Raw genomic sequence first — 21,357 nt, forward strand, 5'->3', positions numbered from 1 at the left:
TCTTCAGAGGATCGGAACAAAAATGGCTGTGCCCAAAACTCTGGCTCAGAGCAGAAGGTCATAGTCTGCCCTCTTTAGGCAGCCCTCTGGGACAAACAGTCTCCCTTCTGTAGGCAACAAAAACTGCAGCTTCCCGAGCTGCAGGCCAATGGCAACTCTCTCAGAGGTAGTCCCAGGGGCCCAAGAGTGCCACTGTCCTTTGTGACTCTAAAACTGTGAGTTACCATGGGCTCTCTTGTGCACCCAAAGCTCCTGGATCATGTCTGGGTGCCACCCTAATGTCCTTTCTGGGTTGCTACCACCCTGTGAGCTTTTGCTTGGTCACGGGTGCAGGTTCCAGTCTTTTTCAGGCTCCTCAGGAAAAGAGCGATTACAGACCAGCCTGGCTCGGGGTTTATGGCAATCTGAGCTGAGAGTCCGGCCCTCGGCTCACTCAGCATAACCTGCTTCCCGGCTCCACTGCTCAGGCACTTTATGGTTCAGGCACCTCCGTTTGCTCTGTGGCTATTCAGCTCCCAAGACCACAATGCCCTACCTAGAATTCTGCCTTTTTATTTCCAGAGCCCCTTTCAGAGAAGGATGTCTCTCACTAGAGCAGATTTTTAAGGGTTCTGATTTTGCACTCTGGTGTTATATCATGTTCCAGGAGCCGGTTTATGGAGGCTCCCTCCCCCTTATATTTATCTTCTGATAGCTCCCCACAGGTTCACGACTGCACATCCTACCTTGCAAAAAGCAGTCACTTTTCTGCTTGTAGAGATCCGGATCTATATTCTTACATCTCAGGCTGATTTCGTGTGTGTTCAGAACGGTTTGATAGATATCTAGCTAAATGCAGGGGACCAGTTGAAACAGGATCCCCTACTCTTCCACTATCTTGCCTCCTCTCTTTATTCTGCACATTTTTTAACTGGATTATTTGTTTTTTGGTCTTGAGTTCTTGAGTTTGATAAGTTCTTTTTTTATTATTATGTTATGTTAATCACCATACATTACATCATTAGTTTTTGATGTAGTGTTCCATGATTCATTGTTTGCATGTAATACCCAGTGCTCCATTCAGTACGTGCCCTCTTTAATATCCATCACCAGGCTAGCCCATCCCCCCACCCCTCTCCCCTCTAGAACCTTCAGTTTGTTTCTCAGAGTCCATAGTCTCTCATGGTTCATCTCCCCCTCCGATTCCCCCCTTCATTTTTCCCTTCCTGCTATCTTCTTCTTTTTTTTTTTTAACATATATTATTTGTTTCAGAGGTACAGGTCTGTGATTCAACAGTCTTACACAATTCACAGCGCTCACCATAGCACATACCTTCCCCATATCTCTCTAAAAAAGATATATTTTCCCATTCTGAAGATTGCTTTTTAGTTTTGTTGATTGTTTTCTTCACTGTGTAGAAGCTTTCTATCTTGATGAAGTCCCAATAGTTTATTTTTGCTTTGGGTTCCCTTGCCTCAGGACATGTATCTAGTAAAAAGTTGCTAAGGCTGATGTCAAAGAGGTTACTGCCTGTGTTCTCCTCTAGGACTTTCATGACTTTCTGTCTCCCATTTAGGTCTTTCATCCATTTTGAATTTATTTTTGTGTATGGTTTAATAAAATGATCCAGTTTCATTCTTCTGCATGTTGCTGTCCAGTTTTCCCAGCAGCATTTGTTGAAGAGACTGTCTTTTTACTATTGGATATTCTTTCCTTGATTATTGCTTTTTAAATATTGCAAATAAATATCTTGTCAAATGAGATACTTCATAAGGAACCATAAAAGCTTATTCATAATACAAATATTTTCTTCAAACTTTACAAAGGCAAGCACAATGTTTATCAAAAAAATGTTGAAAAGTCCTTATCTGTATCAAATGCATAGTAATACTATATATTTTAATTCAACACTCTATGTCATATTTTAATTTTTTTGACATATTTTAATTTTTAACTGAAGTCTCAGAGTGTAAGGACACTCAAGGTTGTCAGATACTTAAAAGACTTACTTAACTAAAACAGCCTCAAGCAAAAAGCACCCCCTATATAAGGAATGAATGTGTCTCTAAAAAGATTTTAAGTTCCAGATGAAAGCATCAGTAATTGGCCATAAATTAGCACAATTACATTGCATTCCATTTAGTAGACTACAATAAAAAATAATTGCTTGAAAAAATATATATATAAATATATAAATATATATATATATAGCTGATAGAGCATGTTCTTATTCATAGATAAAGAGTGTTACATAATAATGTCTAATTCCATCTGACTTCTATTTATCCTTGTCATACCCTATGTCACACTGGTTGTTCAGATTTTTGGAACTTAATGTACATTTTTTAAAATTGTGTACTTTTCTTCAAAACTGCTCTTCTGAAGACTGCAACAGATTCTTTTAACTTCCTGAAAACACTTTCTAAAAATGCAGAACAATTATATATAGCAAATGCCTTCAAAATTTAAAGGACTGTAATAGATTCTTGATTGAGGGTACAAATATAGATCATATTACTTATATTCCATATGCTTATCAATTTTCTTGAGACTGAATCAGATGTGCAAGGCTTGAAAATCAGTTTGAAATTTGGCAAAACTTCACCAAGTCAGACTTGAGTAATTTAAAACTTGTAACAATTTGGACAGTTCCCAGCTTGTAATGTTCCTTTATTTGATTAATCATTTTTTCCCTATAGTGAATATATTAACTCTGTAACTCTTCCCCAAGAGCATAAATTAACTTTGTAAAATATTGTAGAATGTTATTTTTACAAAACACATGAATTTCATAAATTTCAGAAACACACATGAAATAATAAATAATAAACAAATGTTATTTTCTTTTCATTATGATGGGGGATAGAAGCATAAAAATGTTCACCTTTAGCCCAGAAGGCTGACCTATAACCTACATAGTTTTGATAAGGATCAAATAAGTGCTGGGTGCTACATTCTTAAAGGGTCTCATGATGGCCTGTATGTCTTACTGATAGTTAATATTGTACTGAATGATAAACACCAGAGAAATCTTGGAAAAGTGGTTTTATGAGTAGAAATTTGAAGAAGACATTTATGATCTAATACTCCCTGCATGTCCCCACCCACTCAAGCACTATGCATATAACCACTAGCTTCATACAGTAAAAGTTCAGCTCTTTCTGCCATGGGTCTTGTCCCTGTGCTACTTGAATAAACTTACTAAGTTGCACTGTAAAAGGTCTCAAGAATTCTTTCCTGACTGTCATGTTCAATGATCCTGCAACAATTATAGTTGTTTGTTTGTTTTTTAACATTGTACCTAAGCATTATTTTTCTACATTTTCTAAATTTATATGCTTTGCAAAAAATGAAATGCATATGAAAATAACTGGGTAGAGTTCAATTTATGGTGATTAATTTGGCACCCAAAGGGTCAGATTCAGAACCTTCACTTTATTAAAAATAGTAAGTTAACCAGCCACAAAATAACAAATAGTGTAAAAATATTTAGATATTGGTCTGCTCACTCCATTTTTGAAGCCCCCTTAAGGGTCTCTACTTAGCAAAAAATTGGGGTTGGATTTGTTAGTCAAATTTTGAGCTGTTATGATTGAAATGAGTAGAAGTGTTTTTCTTTTTTTAAAGTACCTTATAAGTTAATTTAAAAAATCAAACTTGTTTCCACCCGAACTGATTTTAATGAGGTTTCACTAAAATTTGCCTAATTAGCATACAGATTTCCCTATATTAAATCATATTATAAAAAACAGTTGTCATTTTTTTCAATCCAAAATTTCAGAAGTAGACTTAAAAATCAGTGGAATAGGCAATCATTCAGAAGATACTTTTTGAGGAATGCTTGTACCTTATTCAACAAATAAATTAACTCAACTATCATTAGCAAACAACACTAGGAAGAAATATGTATTTACTGTCATATTTTTATACTAGCATCTGGCACAAAACCATCTAAAGAATCTTCCTGGAACACACATTGAGAAACACAATTTAAGAATATTTCTTATACATTCATAAAAATCAAATAAAAGGAATAGAAAAATATCAAGTGTTTCCTTTCATACCTGTGGTTGGGGATGAATCCAGATCTCCACAGTTGTTGACTCTTTCATTGGGGTGTGAGATCGTACAACCTCCTTTATTGGCTTTAGAAGGAGAAATAAAACACAAGTATTTTTTCAGTGGTTTGTTAAAAGTGAAAAATGTAGCGCATTGCACACATGCACGAAATATGGGTAAATAAAATAGTGCCTGTGTAAATCTCTGTACGTATCATAGTCATTGAGAAGTTGTAATATGACAGGCAAAACTCTAGACACTAGGAATAGAGAGAGAAAAAAAATTATCTCGTAGAGCTTAAATTTCACTGTAACTTTTAAGTATTCCATTAAACATATGAATGGAAATGTAGAGGACAAGTTAAAATATTTAAATGGATGAAATTTAAGCTGGAGAGATTTTTTCACTCCAGTGCTGTTATAACTCAATGTGTTCAACAGCTTGTATTTATGAATTCACCATGGTCTAAAATTAAAACCTATCCTGTTTGCCAGAACATCACAAATTTGCTGCCTAACATAAAAATATATTTAATAAGTGCCAAGAAATTTCTGAACCAATACAAAGATACTAACCTACCAACCCAGAATAGTTATCAAGGTCTTGAAAATATAATGATTTTATCCATTGAATTTTCTTCAAGACTTAGAGTATGTTCTCTGTTTTTAAAATAATGAACACATGCTATACACATTTTCTGTATATTTGGTTTTAGTATATGGATAAAGGATTTGCTAAAAAGTTATCCTTTGATCTATGAAAAAGAAAGATTTTTCAAGAAGCTGAAAAAACGCAATGAATGTTGATAGTTTCCATGCTATAATAGCAGAGTTGAGTAGTGTATTTGAGATCTTATGTCACACTCTCAGAACTTCATACTGTTGTTTGGTGTGCTACAAATTACAGTGATACAATTATTATTTGACAGTGTTTTGAAGGAGTGCAGATTTTGTCACCCCAAAATGTGTTTCTTTGGCATAAAGATTATCTTAGGTTGATCATTTTTAAGAAAAAACAAACATAAGAAAAGCTCTGAAAACTGAGTAGAAGTTACCCTTTCATAAGAAATACTATATTTATAAGGGAAAAAAGGATGTTTCCTTTTCTGTACCTGCAAGAGAAAGGTGACCAAATTTTTAGCAACTCATCATTGGAGAAGGCAACAAACTTAAACCTGCATAACAGATTCTTTACGTTTATTGTGCTCTTCCTGGTAACCTTCCTTAACTGTTTCACCCACCCCCCAACATCTTTTGTCTTTAGCTGAAGATGGATTTAGGGTAATGTCTTGGGCCACTTCAGAAAGTTATTCAGTTTTTCTGGGTATCCTCCATGTATATAGGAAGCATACATGTTATTAAACTTTTGTTTGTTTTTCTCCTGTTAATCTGTCTGTTACTACAGGAGGTCTCAGTTGAGAACCTACAAGTGTAGAGCGAAAATTATTTTTCCTTCCCCACAGTTTCAAGTGCCCCAACATATCACCTTAATGTGACTATTTGTTTGTTTATTTATGTATTTATTTATTTATTTATTTATTTATTTATATTGCTTGTGCATGACCATTATGTCAAATCAAGAAAAGAAGAGACAATCAGACTTGGAACATATACTTTTAAGGTCTAGTTGAGCAAGAATTATTTTGTTATCAAATTAAATGGCAAATCAGGTTTATTATGCAATGACACTATGGTTGTGACAAAAAGAATACAGTACAGGGGGAGGGGGGAAAGATGGCGGAGGAGTAGGGGACCCTATTTCAACTGGTCCCTGGAATTGAGCTGGATATCTACCAGACCACTCTGAGCACCCACGAAACCAGCCTGAGATGTAAGAAGATCTGGATCTCTACAAACAGAATATCGCAGGCAGTTGGTTTTGAGGTACAAAGCGGAGAGCCGTGATTCTGCGGACAGATATCGGAGGATAAATGGCAGCGGGAGGGTGCCTGGCTGTGGGGATCCTACACTGCCGGTGAGTGACAGCCTCGCACGCTGCGGACGGGGCACAGACTCGCAGACCGGTAGCGTCGGGAAAGGACTTTAGGGCAGCCCCCGGGGCGGAAAACCAGACCGGCGGGGTCGCACACACGCGAACTGCAGCCCCCCGGAGAGAAACCCAAAGCGACGGTCGCATGCACGCGAACTGCAGCCTCCCAGACGGAAACCCGGTTCGCCGGGGTCGCGCAGGTGAACTGCAACCCCTGGGGTGGAAAACCCTACCGGCGGAGTCGCGCGCATGCGAACTGGGAGCGGCTGGCAGTTTTAGAAGCACAAAGGGCAGAGACGTGCCCCGACCTGGAGGCAGGACTGAGGGCGATGCGGAGGGGCACAAAACCCAGGACGCTGCAGTTTATAGCAGCACGGACAGAAACGGAGACAGTGTGGCCTGGAGAGCTCACTGAAGAACAGACTGCTGTCTCTGCTCTGAGGCAGAGGGTTGGAAATGGTCTCTTCTGCTCTGACTCGCGGAAGAGACGCGGAAAGCCGCCAGGGAAAGGCGCCAGAGAACAAAAGCCCCAAAGACTGATTCCCACTGAGCCCATCCCCCACCACAGGGGCGCAAGGCAACTCCGCCCAAACAGGGTTGCCTGAGTAACAGTGTGGCAGGCCCTTCCCCAGAAGACAGGCTGGGAAAACAAGAGGCCAGCAACCCTAAGGTCCCAAGAAAACAGGTGCATCTTGCTTGGGTTCTGGTCAATAATTTGGACTCTATACATTCCCTCCAACACCCATCAACAGAATGACTAGGAGGAGGAGCCCCCAAAACAGAAAAGACTCAGAGATTATGACTTATGCTGCAGATTTGCAAATGGATGCAGATATAACCAAGATATCGGAGATGGAATTCAGGCTAGCAATTGTGAAGACAATGGCTAGAATGGAGAAATCAATTAATGGCAACATAGAGTCTCTAAGGGCAGAAATAAAAGGTGAATTGGCAGAACTTAAAAATGCTATCAATGAGATCCAATCCAATCTAGATAATCTAACAGCTAGGGTAACTGAGACAGAAGAACGAATTAGCGACCTGGAAGACAATTTAATAGATAAAAAGGGAAACGAGGAGGCCAGGGAAAAACAACTCAGAATCCATGAAAATAGAATCAGAGAAATAAGTGACACCATGGGGCGTTCCAATGTCAGAATAATTGGAATCCCGGACAGAGTGGAGAGAGAGAGAGGACTAGAAGATGTATTTGAGCAAATCGTAGCTGAGAACTTCCCTAATCTGGGGAATGAAACAGACATTCGAGTCCTAGAGGCAGAGAGGACCCCTCCTAAGATCAAGGAAAACAGGCCAACACCTCGGCATGTAATAGTAAAACTTGCAAATCTTAGAACCAAGGAAACCATCTTAAGGGCAGTTAGGGGGAAGAGATTCCTTACGTACAGAGGGAGGAACATCAGAATAACGTCAGACCTATCCACAGAGACCTGGCAAGCCAGAAAGGCCTGGCAAGACATATTCAGGGTACTAAATGAGAAGAACATGCAGCCAAGAATACTTTATCCGGCAAGGCTTTCATTTAGAATGGATGGAGAGATGCAGAGCTTCCACAACCGGCAGAAGCTGAAAGAATATGTGACCACTAAGCCGGCCCTGCGAGAAATATTAAGGGGGGTTCTACAAAAGGAGAAAGACCCCAAGAGTGATCTACAACAGAAATTTACAGGGACAATCTATAAAAACAACGTCTTCACAGGCAACATGATGACAATTAATACATATCTTTCAATAATCACTCTCAATGTGAATGGCCTAAATGCTCCCATAAAATGGCACAGGGTAGCAGATTGGATAAAAAGACAGGACCCATCAATATGCTGTCTACAAGAGACTCATTTTGAACCTAAAGATACATTCAGACTGAAAGTGAAGGGATGGAGATCTATCTTCCGTGCCGGCGGACCTCAAAAGAAAGCTGGGGTAGCAATTCTTATATCAGACAAATTAGATTTTAAACTAAAGTCTGTAATAAGAGACACAGAAGGACACTATATCATTCTTAAAGGGTCTATCCAACAAGAAGACCTAACAATTGTAAATATCTATGCCCCCAACATGGGAGCAGCCATCTACATAAGCCAACTGTTAACCAAAATTAAGAGTCATATTGATAACAATACGTTAATTGTAGGAGACCTCAATACTCCACTCTCAGCAATGGACACATCATCTAAGCAGAAAATCAATAAGGAAACAAGAGCTTTGAATGATACATTGGACCAGAAGGACCTCATAGATATTTACAGAACATTCCACCCTAAAACAACAGAATACTCATTCTTCTCGAGCTGCACATGGAACTTTTTCCAGAATAGACCATATACTGGGTCACAAATCAGGTCTCCACAGATACAAAAAGATTGAGATTATTCCCTGCGTATTCTCAGACCACAATGCTCTAAAACTGGAACTCAATGACAAGAAAAAATTTGGCAGAATTTCAAACACTTGGAAGCTAAAGACCACTCTGCTCAAGAATGTTTGGGTCAACCAAGAAATCAAAGAAGAACTTAAACAATTCATGGAAATCAATGAGAACAAAAACACATCGGTCCAAAACCTATGGGTTACTGCCAAGGCGGTCCTAAGGGGGAAATACATAGCCATCCAAGCCTCACTCAAAAAAATAGAAAAATCCTGAATTCACCAACTAACTCTACACCTTAAAGAACTAGAGAAAAAGCAACAAATGATGCCTAAGCCACGCAGTAGAAGAGAAATAATTAAAATTAGAGCAGAAATCAATGAATTAGAAACCAGAAACACAGTAGATCAGATCAATGAAACTAGAAGTTGGTTCTTTGAAAGAATTAATAAGATTGATAAACCACTGGCCAGACTTATCCAAAAGAAGAGAGAAAGGACTCAAATTAATAAAATTATGAATGAAAGGGGAGAGATCATGACTAACACTAAGGAAATAGAAACAATTATTAGAAATTATTATCAACAAGTATATGCCAATAAACTGAGGAATCTGGATGAAATGGAGGCCTTCCTGGAACCTATAAGCTGCCAAGACTGAAACAAGAAGAAATTGACAACCTGAATACGCCAATAACCAGTAACGAGATTGAAGCAAGGATCAAAAACCTCCCAAAAAACAAGAATCCAGGGCCTGATGGATTCCCTGGGGAATTCTCCCAAACATTCAAAGAAGAAATAATACCTATTCTACTGAAGCTGTTTCAAAAAATAGGAACAGAAGGAAAACTTCCAAACTCATTCTATAAGGCCAGCATTACCTTAATCTCCAAACCAGGCAAAGACCCCATCAAAAAGGACAATTTCAGACCGATATCCCTGATGAATATGGACTCCAAAATCCTCAACAAAATCCTAGCTAATAGGATCCAACAATACATTAAAAGGATCATCCAACACGACCAATTGGGATTTATCCCCGGGATGCAAGGGTGTTTCAACATTCGCAAATCAATCAATGTGATAGAACACATTGATAAGAGGAGGGAGAAGAACCATATGGTCCTCTCAATTGATGCAGAAAAAGCATTTGACAAAATACAACATCCTTTCCTGATTAAAACTTTCCAGAGTATATGGATAGAGGGAACATTCCTCAAGCTCATAAAATCCATCTATGAAAAACCCACAGTGAATATCATCCTCAATGGGGAAAGCTGAGAGCCTTTCCCTTAAGATCAGGAACACATCAAGGGTGCCCACTCTCACCACTGTTGTTCAACATAGTACTAGAAGTCCTAGAAACAGCAATCAGACAACAAAAAGAAATAAAAGGTATTCAAATTGGCAAAGAAGAAGTCAAACTCTCTCTTTTCGCAGACGACATGGTACTTTATGTGGAAAACCCAAAAGACTCCACCCCCAAATTACTAGAACTCATCCAGCAATTCAGTAATGCGGCAGGATACAAAATCAATGCACAGAAATCAATTGCTTTCTTATACACTAACAACGCAACTGTAGAAAGAGAAATTAAAGAAACGATTCCATTTACAATAGCACCAAAAACCATGAGATACCTTGGAATAAACCTAACCAAAGAGGTAAAAGATCTATACTCTAGGAACTACAAAACACTCATGAAAGAAATTGAAGAAGACACAAAAAGATGGAAAAATATTCCATGCTCATGGATCGGAAGAATAAACATTGTTAAAATGTCTATGCTACCCAGAGCAATCTATACCTTCAATGCCATCCCAATCAAAATTCCAATGACATTTTTCAAAGTGCTGGAACAAACAATCCTAAAATTTGTATGGAATCAGAAAAGACCCCGGATTGCCAAGGAGAGGTTGAAAAAAAAACAAAGCTGGGGGCATCACGTTGCCCTATTTCAAGCTATATTACAAAGCTGTGATCACCAAGACAGCATGGTATTGGCACAAAAACAGACATATAGACCAATGGAACAGAATAGAGAACCCAGATATGGACCCTCAACTCTATGGTCAAATAATCTTTGACAAAGTAGGAAAAACATGCATGGAAAAAAGACAGTCTCTTCAATAAATGTTGCTGGGAAAATTGGACAGCCACATGCAGAAGAATGAAACTCGACCATTCTCTAACACCACTCACAAAGATAAACTCAAAGTGGATGAAAGACCTCAATGTGAAACAGGAATCCATCAAAATCCTAGAGGAGAACATAGGCAGTAACCTCTTTGACATCGGCCACAGCAACTTCTTTCAAGATACATCTCCAAAAGCTAGTGAAACAAAAGCAAAAATGAACTTTTGGGACTTCATCAAGATAAAAACTTCTGCACAGCAAAGGAAACAGTCAACAAAACAAAGAGGCAACCCACAGAATGGGAGAAGATATTTGCAAATGACACTACAGATAAAGGGCTGGTATCCAAAGTCTATAAAGAACTTCTCAAACTCAACCCCCAAAAAACAAATAATCAAGTCAAAAAGTGGGCAGAAGAGATGAACAGACACTTTTCTGAAGAAGACATACAAATGGCTAACAGACACCTTAAAAAATGTTCATCATCATTAGCCATCAGGGAAATCCAAATCAAAACCACACTGAGATACCACCTTACACCAGTTAGATTGGGAAAAATGGACAGGGAAAGAAACAACAAATGTTGGAGAGGTTGTGGAGAAAGGGGAACCCTCTTACACTGTTGGTGGGAATGCAAGTTGGTACAGCCACTTTGGAAAACAGTGTGGAGATTCCTCAAAAATTTAAAAATAGAGGGCGCCTGGGTGGCTCAGTTGGTTAAGCGACTGCCTTCGGCTCAGGTCATGATCCTGGAGTCCCTGGATTGAGTCCCACATCAGGCTCCCTGCTCGGCAGGGTGTCTGCTTCTCCCTCTGACCCTAACCCCTCTCATGTGCTCTCTCTCATTCTCTCTCTCTCAAATAAATAAATAAAATCTTAAAAAAAATAATTTAAAAGTAGAGCTACCCTATGACCCAGCAATTGCACTCCTGGGTATTTACCCCAAAGACACAGATGTAGTGAAAAGAAGGGCCATATGCACCCCAATGTTCATAGCAGCAATGTCCGCAATAGCCAAACTGTGGAAAGAGCTGAGATGCCCTTCAACAGATGAATGGATAAAGAAGATGTGGTCCATATATACAATGGAATATTACTCAGCCATCAGAAAAGATGAATACCCAACTTTTACATCAACATGGATGGGACTGGAGGAGATTATGCTAAGTGAAATAAGTCAAGCAGAGAAAGTCAATTATCATATGGTTTCACTTATTTGTGGAACATAAGGAATAACATGGAGGACATTAGGAGAAGGAAGGGAAAAATGGGCGGGGGAATTGGAGGGAGAGATGAGCCATGAGAGACTATGGACCTGAGAAACAAACAGGGTTTTAGAGGGGAGGGGGGAGGGGGGGATTGGTTAGCCTGGTGATGGGTATTAAGGAGGGCACGTACTGCATGGAGCACTGGGTGTTATACGAAAACAATGGATCGTGGATCACTACATCAAAAACTAATGATGTATTGTATGGTGACTAACATAACATAATAAAATTAAAAAAAAAAAGAATACAGTACACACTGATATTACCAGACTGATCACTCATCACAATATTCCAACTCACAGGAAAACAGCAGTCAAAAGAATTAGACAGTTAAAATGGAACATTTCATCACAGCAGAATTTCTTCACAAAATGTTTTAAAAAAATGAAAATTAGACAGTGACCAAAGTAAGTTTCCAAAAGTCCCTTTGTTAGTCAAGCAGAGAAAAAACTTACTAATGGTGAACTAATTAAGTTGTGTTTGTTTACAACAGCCAAATAAACTTATCTAAAGAAAGTAAACTTAAGATTGTTAGCTTTTCAACAAATACAGTTACTCAAAAAGTTGAGAACATTAAAAACAATATCAATACTGAATTTAAAAAAGTACGGGTAAATAATTCAAGTGTTTTTTTTTTAATCTTCTAATGAGTTAACAGATGTTACCAACAATGTTTAGCTGTTATTTACTTGAGGAAGCAATGCCAAGTTTGAAGTGACTAAAGAATTAGCCTCTATCAATGAATAGTCTGTGTGGAACAGAACAGGCAAAAGTATTTCCAATGAAGCTGAGAAAACACTAATTCAGTAAAACTTGAAGTGGGATCTGCTAAGAAGTGTTATAACTAATGGTGAGTAAAATATATGTGGCGCAGAAAAAAGTTTAGTTGGGCAAATTTATAAGGCTTGGGAAAATATAAGTCATCCAAAGCCTACAGTTATTGTTGTATTACACATCAGCAGGTACTTCGTGGAAAATGTTTGAGTCTATCATGTGTAAGGTCAATAGTGAGCTTCATTTACTATTGTTAATGGCACAATTGTTATTCTGTGAACTTTTGTCAAAAATACAAGTCGAATATCCTGATTTGCCCTACCACAGAAGCTGTTGGATGGTTTGGCAGTGGCAAAATTCTATTGAGTTCTGTTTTTGTTTTTTGTTTGTTTGTTTTGAGCTCAAAGCCAATATTGAAATTTTGTCAAAGGAGAAGCACCCTTGACCACTATTATCAAACACTGAATTACTTTGGAAATTATTTTTTTGCTACAAACTTGATAAAGTGTCTTAACAAATCTAGCTAAAATTATAAGGTAATATAATGCTTATATGTAAGACCTATACAGCAGTAAAGTCATTTTGATGACAACTGCAATTGTTTGAACAACAAGTAATGTCAAGTTACATTATATACTCTAGCATTGTAGAACAAATATGCAATTGAGGAGCTTTTACCTAACCTTCAATTAGAAATTATTAATCTTTGGGATGCCTGGGTGGCTCAGTCAGATAAGCATCTGCCTTCGGCTCAGGTCATGATCCCAGGGTCCTGGGATTGAGTGCTGCATCAGGCTCCTTGCTCAGTGGGAAGCCTGCTTCTCCCTCCCCTTGCCTCTCCTCCTGCTTGTGCTCTCTCTCTCTGACAAATAAATAAAATATTTTTAAAAAAAGAAATTATTAATCTTCAATGTGATGGCATGCTAAATGGAAAGTATGAAGAAAATAATCTAATAGAATACTTTACATGCCTTCTAAGAAATAGATATGTTGAAATAAAACTACATGCTTATGGATTGATATCAGTATTTGGCAGTAACTATCTGTATGGAAAGACATTTCCAGAGATCAGATATACAAGTCCATTTATCTTATTAGGAGGTCTATATTACATAACAAATTGTGCATAATTGATATTCGAATATCATCAATTGAAATTTTGTGGAAATTTGTTTTCTCATGTTATAAAAATATCTATTCTGGCCCTTTACAGAAAAAGTTTTCTGACCCCCATCTAGGGGAAAAGGAAAAACAGACTAATAACTCTGATTAATGGACAGGTCTATAAAATAAGTCTGGTAGATATTAGATGCAGAGAGTGAAGAAGAGTTTTGTTGTTGTTGTGGCTGTTTGCATAAAAAGCAATATGGTCCAAGGCAAGAAACCCCAGGATGTGGTTAGTATGACTGGAGTGTCATAGAGATATAGCTGTATGGTGGGACAAACATATAAGAAAGTGAATTAATCACATACTCTTGATGGACTTGCAAAGTTAGCTGGTGATTTTATAGCCATACAGTAAGCAAAGTAGAAATATTCTAATGTATTTGAGCAAAGTATTGTGTGCTACAGGACTTTCTAAGAAGATTTGTGCTAAGATCTCAGATTTAATTTTATTTTTAAACCAAGTCTCTTAGAGTTGCATTTCCCATACATATTTTAAGCATCTGGTTTAAACATTTTCTCTCAATTGTGAGAAGTTTTATGTCTGTCTGGGCTGCCCTCAAATGTATAATGCCATTTTCAAATGTCCACTGAATTAAGTAAAGATGGTATTTTTGGTGGCTAAATGTTTAAAGCTATGTGGATGTATTTTGTCCATTTAAATTTGGCAACTAAACATCTCTATTATATTATACACTTCAACATTCAAATATTAGGAAAATTTATTGAATTTTGTTTTACACAAAAATGACAACTTAAGAGTAAAATAATACTCCCATCCCTGACGATGTTCTTCCCATTACCCCTCCCCCTTCCACCAAATCCAAGTTATAAAACTAATAATGAGGAAATCATCTAATAAAATAGCTTCAATATAAAGAACTGCTGAGGATTAACTACAATGTAAATAGGAGAAATGGCAATTCTAGGAAATATTAGTGCTCAAATACATTTATGCTTGACTTATTTTTTTAATTTTTAATTTTAAATTCAATTTAGTTAACATATGCTGTATTATTAGTTTCAGAGGTAGAATGTAGTGATTCATCTGTTGCATATAACACCCAGTGCTCATTACTTCAAGTGCCCTCCTTAATGCCCATCACCCAATTACCCCATCCCCCCACAAATGTCCCTTCCAGCAACCCTGTTTGTTTCCCATAGTTAAGAGTCTCTTATAGTTTGCCTCCCTCCTTGTTTCCATCTTTCTTTATTTTTCCTTCCCTTCCCCTATGTTCATCTGTTTTTGTTTCTTAAATTCCACATATTCCTGAAATAATATGGTATTTGTCTTTCTCTGACTGATATTTCACTTAGTATAATACCCTCTAGTTCCACCCATGTTGCTGCAAGTGGCAAGATTTCATTTTTTTTTTATATTCTTGACTTCTTTAAGAAAAGGAAACACAGTTCATTGATGATACCTGAGAAATAAAAATGCACATCTGCATTTCTGTTTCCTTACATGCACCACATACTGAACCAAATTGTATTTTCCTTTTTTGGAATCTGATGTCAAGCTGTTAAGAAAAGGGTAAAGTGCTTTATAATTACTCTTTACAGATTTAAGTCTCATTTTAACCCAATTCATATTAAGAGAGTGCTCGAATAGTAAAAAGTGAGAAATACGTCTTACCACTAATCTTAGAGTTTTGAGAAGTGCCACTGGCATTGTTGCTAAAAATTAAAAAAAAAATACTTTCAGGAGACGGATGGATAGATATTGAATCTTATTATTCCTGAGTCAAATATTACTAGTTGGTAGTTTAGACATTGGAAGGGAATTTGATGTAGTTTTAAAATGTATTAAATCCTTTAAGCAATAATACATTATTTCACCAGTGATACCTTGTTGGCCTGATGAAATAGACATATATGAAAAAAGGATGGTCATTTATATTATTTCACTTTTCAGAATCCAGAAATTTCATGGCTTAAAAATTGTATTCTATTTGAATAATTTTATTTATGAATGTGAGAAGAGACTGGCTCATAAGGAGCATTGATTCAAGTAAATGCCCCAAATTCTATGAAATCTCCCTCAATTTTTTTTTGTTTGAGGCAAGTAAGGAAATTTTCAAATTTCCATTCACAGAAATGTGAATTATAGCTCAAAATATGTACAGTGATATATCTTTTGTGATAAATGGGAACATATTTTCAGCTTCCAACATATTTAACCTTTCAGGAAAATAATAAACTGTTACAGATGATGTAAAAAAAAAAAGTAAAATTCACTTCCCAACATATAACTGCCTTGCAAAAAAATGCACCATAATGTGATTGAAACTTCTAAATCTGACAGGACCTTCTAACTGCTCTCAAATATTTTCCTGACTGTGTCACACACAGAATCTGAGCTTAATGACTTTATGTGTTAACTGCATTGCTTAACTTGACTAATGCTGAAACTACTGGATGAGGTTAACTCAGACTGATTTAGTGATCATTTTAAGGACAAATGTGGATTATATCCTTTATTCTCCCACTTGGAATTTTTATTGCCATTCAAACCTAATGGTAAGAAAATCATAGCTAGAATAAGATCATGATATTTCTGACTACAGTCTCAATATTACATTATTGTTTCAAAATATGGCAAAAAGAGAATCTAGAGGAGCTTCATTGTATTCAGCAATTACATTTTTCTCAAATGTAACATGTTTTCTGCTGAAAATATTGAGTATGCTTCCATTTTCACAGTAATCATTCACACCCCAGGAATGTCAGATATTGCAGAAATGTGACATTCTAAATTGTCACAGACATCACTTAATTTCACTTACCAAAGACTACAAGTGGGTTTAACTGATAGATTATTTTTATTTTATTGTCATATAGTTGACATATTGACATGTTAGGGGGGAAAAAAAGTCAAAGCATCATATGAAACATTTTTTGGAGAATCCTATTTAATACTTATCAAAATGATATGTGCCTAAAGACATATAAGTATGTTGGTAATCTTTCTAATGATTACTTTTATAAAAATAGCCTCATTCTCATTTACTTCCATATAAGAAATCAAGATTCTTACTATGGAAATAATATCCATCAAAACTATGGTAAAGTTCACAAATATGAAGTGTAATTTGATGTTTATTTTTGCCCACAATATACTTAAAGGATTGCACATTAAAAGCCTTGGGGAAAAAAACCCTTTAATTGAATAAAAGGGACATGCAAACCTATGTTTATCAGCATTCTGGCACAGCCAGGACATTGTGAATCTGGAACACTATGTCTTATAGATAATCCTCCTTTATTGTTTGTATGTTTTTTGCTTGTTTTTGTTTTTTACTTTCACATTGGTGTCAAGATACATGGACTTCTAAAAGCAAAGCACAAATTTGATAGCAGTGGATGGAATGGTGCAGAAATGATTTAACACTAGGTTAATCTAAACTAAAATTTATTTTAAGACTATACGTTTTTTTTCTGGGATAACTGCCATCACTAAAACTAAAATGATGAGGTCTTAGGGAAAACAGTGTTGAGTTATTCCATAGACTTGTCCAATATTTTCCAGACTGGTCTGAGTCTCTCTGAAATGGTTTAGTATCATAAGAATATGATGGTCCTTCTTCTGGATGTTGTAAGACCTAAGGTAAATGTGACAAAAATACGGCATTAATTTGGGAAAAACATATTCATTTATCCATAAAGATTCCAAGGCTCTTGCCAAAAGCAATCAGCTTTTTTTTTTTTTTTTAAGATTTTATTTATTTGACAGAGACATAGCAAGAGAGGGAACACAAGCAGGGGGAGTGGGAGAGGAAGAAGCAGCCCTCCCACGGAGCAGGGAGCCGGATGCGGGGCTCAATCCCAGGATTCTGGGACCATGACCTGAGCCCAAGGCAGACGCTTAAAGACTAAGCCACCCAGGCGCCCCTCAGCTATTTTTAAATTGTCTTCAAGGGTAATAAATCACCAGGTGGAAAAATCAACAATATGGGGCACTTAATTAGATCTTAATCATCAACAAGTCAAGTGTATGCATGTGTGTTTAAAAAAGGAGGAATGCTATAGAAAGGGATGAATTAACACTTAGGAAACTCAGAAGTTTAACAAAACCTGACATGAGATTTGCAGGATGGTTTGGTACTGGATTATAAAACTTGAAAATAATCTTCATTTAAGAGTTTTAATGGTTGTATCTCTCTTGTAAAGCCTCTTGCTCTTCTGCTAGGGTGATTCTACAAAATTATAGATCAACCTTTAAAGAACAACTTCTATGGACAGAGTCTCCATAAATCTCAGCTAAACTGAGCAAGAAGATTACATGTTATTATGATGTAGCACAGCAGGATATTCCTCCAGCAAACAAAATGATGTGAAAAAGGATAAAGCTATCACTCTGTGCAAATAAATTATCCATAGAAGAACAATGCTTTTCATGTAGATTATCTGTAATTGTTGAAATGTTCACATTGAAAAAGCTTTTTCTTAATGCTTCTGTGAAGAGTTCTGATCTTGACAATTATTCAGATCTAGATAGCAAGACCCAGTGATCATATGTCTCTATAAGGTGGCCTGCCTCAGGGCACTTAGGAGAGATTGAATCTGTCACAGGCATCTCTAGAAAAAAATAAAATATAATATTTATTTCTCAAGTAATTTATATTTAGTTTTAGCTTATCAAATTTGTTTGAAGGAGTTTTTTCATAACTTAAGCTTACTAAACTTTAAAATACATATTCTAATTAACACAATAAAGACCAAAAAGTAACTAAACAGAACTATATTTCTATATATATCTTCACATTTCAATGTTTCTAACTGAAAGCCAATTAAGGTATGTGCCATAATGAGCCTCAAATATTCAGTGAAAGAGTTATGCAGTCATCAGATTATATAACACCAGATCATCAGAACTTTCATATGTGAAATATCAGAAAATATCAGTAAATTATGTTTAACACCTTAAAAGAATACTTTATATTTGCTTATTAATTAGATTATTTCTTGATTTCACCTTTCTGAGATTGGCTGAAAATTGCTCCTCAAAGTAGATGCAGATATTTCAAACTAATGACTGCTGATTATTTTTTCATGAACTAGACCCAAATAAAGACAAATATATGCATGTGCACACACATGCACACACTACTATAAACTTCATTTAGTCTTTATTTTCAAAGTAATTATTGTCATTGTTGTTACCATAAATTCCTAAGAATACACCATGTATGCAGCATATGGGCTAATCTCTTTTTTTTTAAAGGTTTTATTTATTTATTTGGCAGAGAGGGACACAGCAAGAGAGGGAACACAGCAGGGGGAGTGGGAGAGGGAGAAGCAGGTTCTCCGCGGAGCAGAGAGCCCAATGCGGGGCTCGATCCCAGGACCCTGGGATCATGACCTGAGCCGAAGGCAGACACTTAACGACTGAGCCACCCAGGCGCCCCAAAATATGGGCTAATCTCATAAATGACTTCTAATTCCTTAAAGGTGACTATGAAAGTTTTTAATGCTTTGATAGTGGATTCTAAACATATAATTCAGAAATAGCAGTAATACACTTTCAAAGATTTTTTAAATTGTTAGAGCATGGGTAGGGGTGGTGGTAAGCCCTTGCTTTAAAATACCCTTTTCCAATAGGAATTGAATGAGCTAAAAACCCCTGAGGTCAATTGATTATTCAGCAGCTTGATATAGGGTGATTTTTAAAAGGATTTTATTTATTTACATGAGAGAGAGAGAGAGAGAACGAGCAAGGGGAGAAAGAAGCAGACTCCCTGCTGAGCAGGGACCCCAAATGCAGGGTTCAATCCCAGGACTCTGAGATCATGATCTGAGCAGAAGGCAGCCACTTAATCACTGAGACACCCAGGTGCCCCAGATTTTTATATAAACATTTATTTTTAAATTTTTCTAAGAAGTGTGAGAATAGAAATAATTCATATGTTTACCACGCACTTTTAAAAGTGTGTCTTTCACTTGGAAGCCTTTCCATGCATAAATCTCTTTAATGGAGAAATATACAATAATTTGTTACATGTTGCAGCAGTGTTTAAAATATAAAAGTATGATTTTGAAATCAGAAAGAAAAATGCAGCAATTTTATAGGGCAAATCTGTGCTCAAAATAGTAAATGTGATTGCAATTAATCAAAAATTATAATGTCCCCATTATTCAGAGAAATAAATACGATATAGATGAAGCTAAACTACTGAAGATTTAACTATTTCCTGCAATGAAAAACATAATACCATGAGGACAGCTTAGGTTATTGGCATCATTTTTGTCTCCACTTAAAAAAAATCATAAAGGGAATCTACTTTATATAAACTACTGTATATAAACTATATACTTGCACCACGAAGAGGATCTGCTGAATATCAATAAGTACTAATATTATTCACACCCCCAATCTTTGGTAAAGATTAATTAACCTTTCCCCAGACAAAACACACAGACAAATAATGTCTTTATCACTACCATCAGTCTATAATCTTGCTTGCCAGAAGTCTTCTAATGATTATGTCAAATGAAAAATCTCCCTTTTAGTTACATATGATTATGTTCATTTGATTATGGCAAATGAAAACTCTCTTAGTTGCATATTAAAATAATAATAATAATAAAATTTCTAAGTGTTAAACTGGTCTGCCAAATATAAATGAATAATAATTGTATAATATGTATCTTCTCTAACTTGTCATCATTCAGATATTAAAATGATGATACAATTATTAAATAGAGAATGGAATTATGGATTCATAGTTTATCTTCTATGGTTTCCAATGTGAAATTGTAAATGGGTCAATTCTTTTATTTCTCTTTTTGCTGCTTCATTATTGGTGTATAGAAATGCAACAGATTTCTGTACATTGATTTTGTATCCTGTGACTTTGCTGAATTCATGTATCAGTTTTAGGAAATTTTGGTGGAGTCTTTCAGGTTTTCTACATAGAGTACCATGTCATCTGCAAAGAGTGAAACTTTGACTTCCTCCATGCTGATTTAGATACCTTTTATTTCTTTTTGTTGTCTGATTGCTGAGGCTAGGATTTCCAGTACTATGTTAAATAACAATGGTGAGAATGGACATCGTTGTGTTGTTCCTGACCATAGAGGAAAAGCTCTCAGGTTTTCCCAATTGAGGATAACAATAGAACAAATGATCCTAAAATTTGCATGGAACCACAAAAGACGCAGAGAAGCCAAAGCAAACTTGAAAAAGAAAAGCAAAACTGGAAGCTTCACAATTCTGGACTTCAAGCTATATTACAAAGCTGAAGTCATCAAGACAGTATGGTACTGGCACAAAGACAGACACAGCTCAGTGGAACTGAAGAGAAAACCCAGAAATGGACCCATACTATATCATCAACTAATCTCCAACAAAGCAGGAAAGAAAATCCAATAAAAAAAAAAATTCTCTTCAACAAATGGTGTTGGGAAAATTGGACAGCAACATGCAGAAGAATGAAACTGGACCTCTATCTTACACCAGACTCAAAAATAAATTCAAAATGGATTAAAGACCTAAATGTGAGACAGGAATCCATCAAAATCCTAGAGGAGAATACAGGCAGCAACTTCTTTGACCTCAGCCATAGCAACTTCTTATTAGATACATCTCCCAAGGCGAGGGA

General features: G+C 36.5%; 1 protein-coding gene across 1 annotated transcript in view; it reads right to left on the minus strand.

The window, feature by feature from the left end:
- PCDH11X (protocadherin 11 X-linked) overlaps positions 1-21,357 on the minus strand; it is a 585,951-nt gene that overhangs the window by 416,792 nt on the left and 147,802 nt on the right. Inside the window, exon 4 of the mRNA XM_032389982.1 lies at positions 4,045-4,125. Coding sequence (XP_032245873.1) covers positions 4,045-4,125 — 81 coding nt within the window. The remainder of the gene's footprint in view (positions 1-4,044; positions 4,126-21,357) is intronic.

This window comes from Phoca vitulina, unplaced genomic scaffold (genome assembly GCF_004348235.1).
Source record: "Phoca vitulina isolate PV1807 unplaced genomic scaffold, GSC_HSeal_1.0 scaffold57, whole genome shotgun sequence".
NCBI classification, from domain to species: Eukaryota; Metazoa; Chordata; class Mammalia; order Carnivora; family Phocidae; genus Phoca; species Phoca vitulina.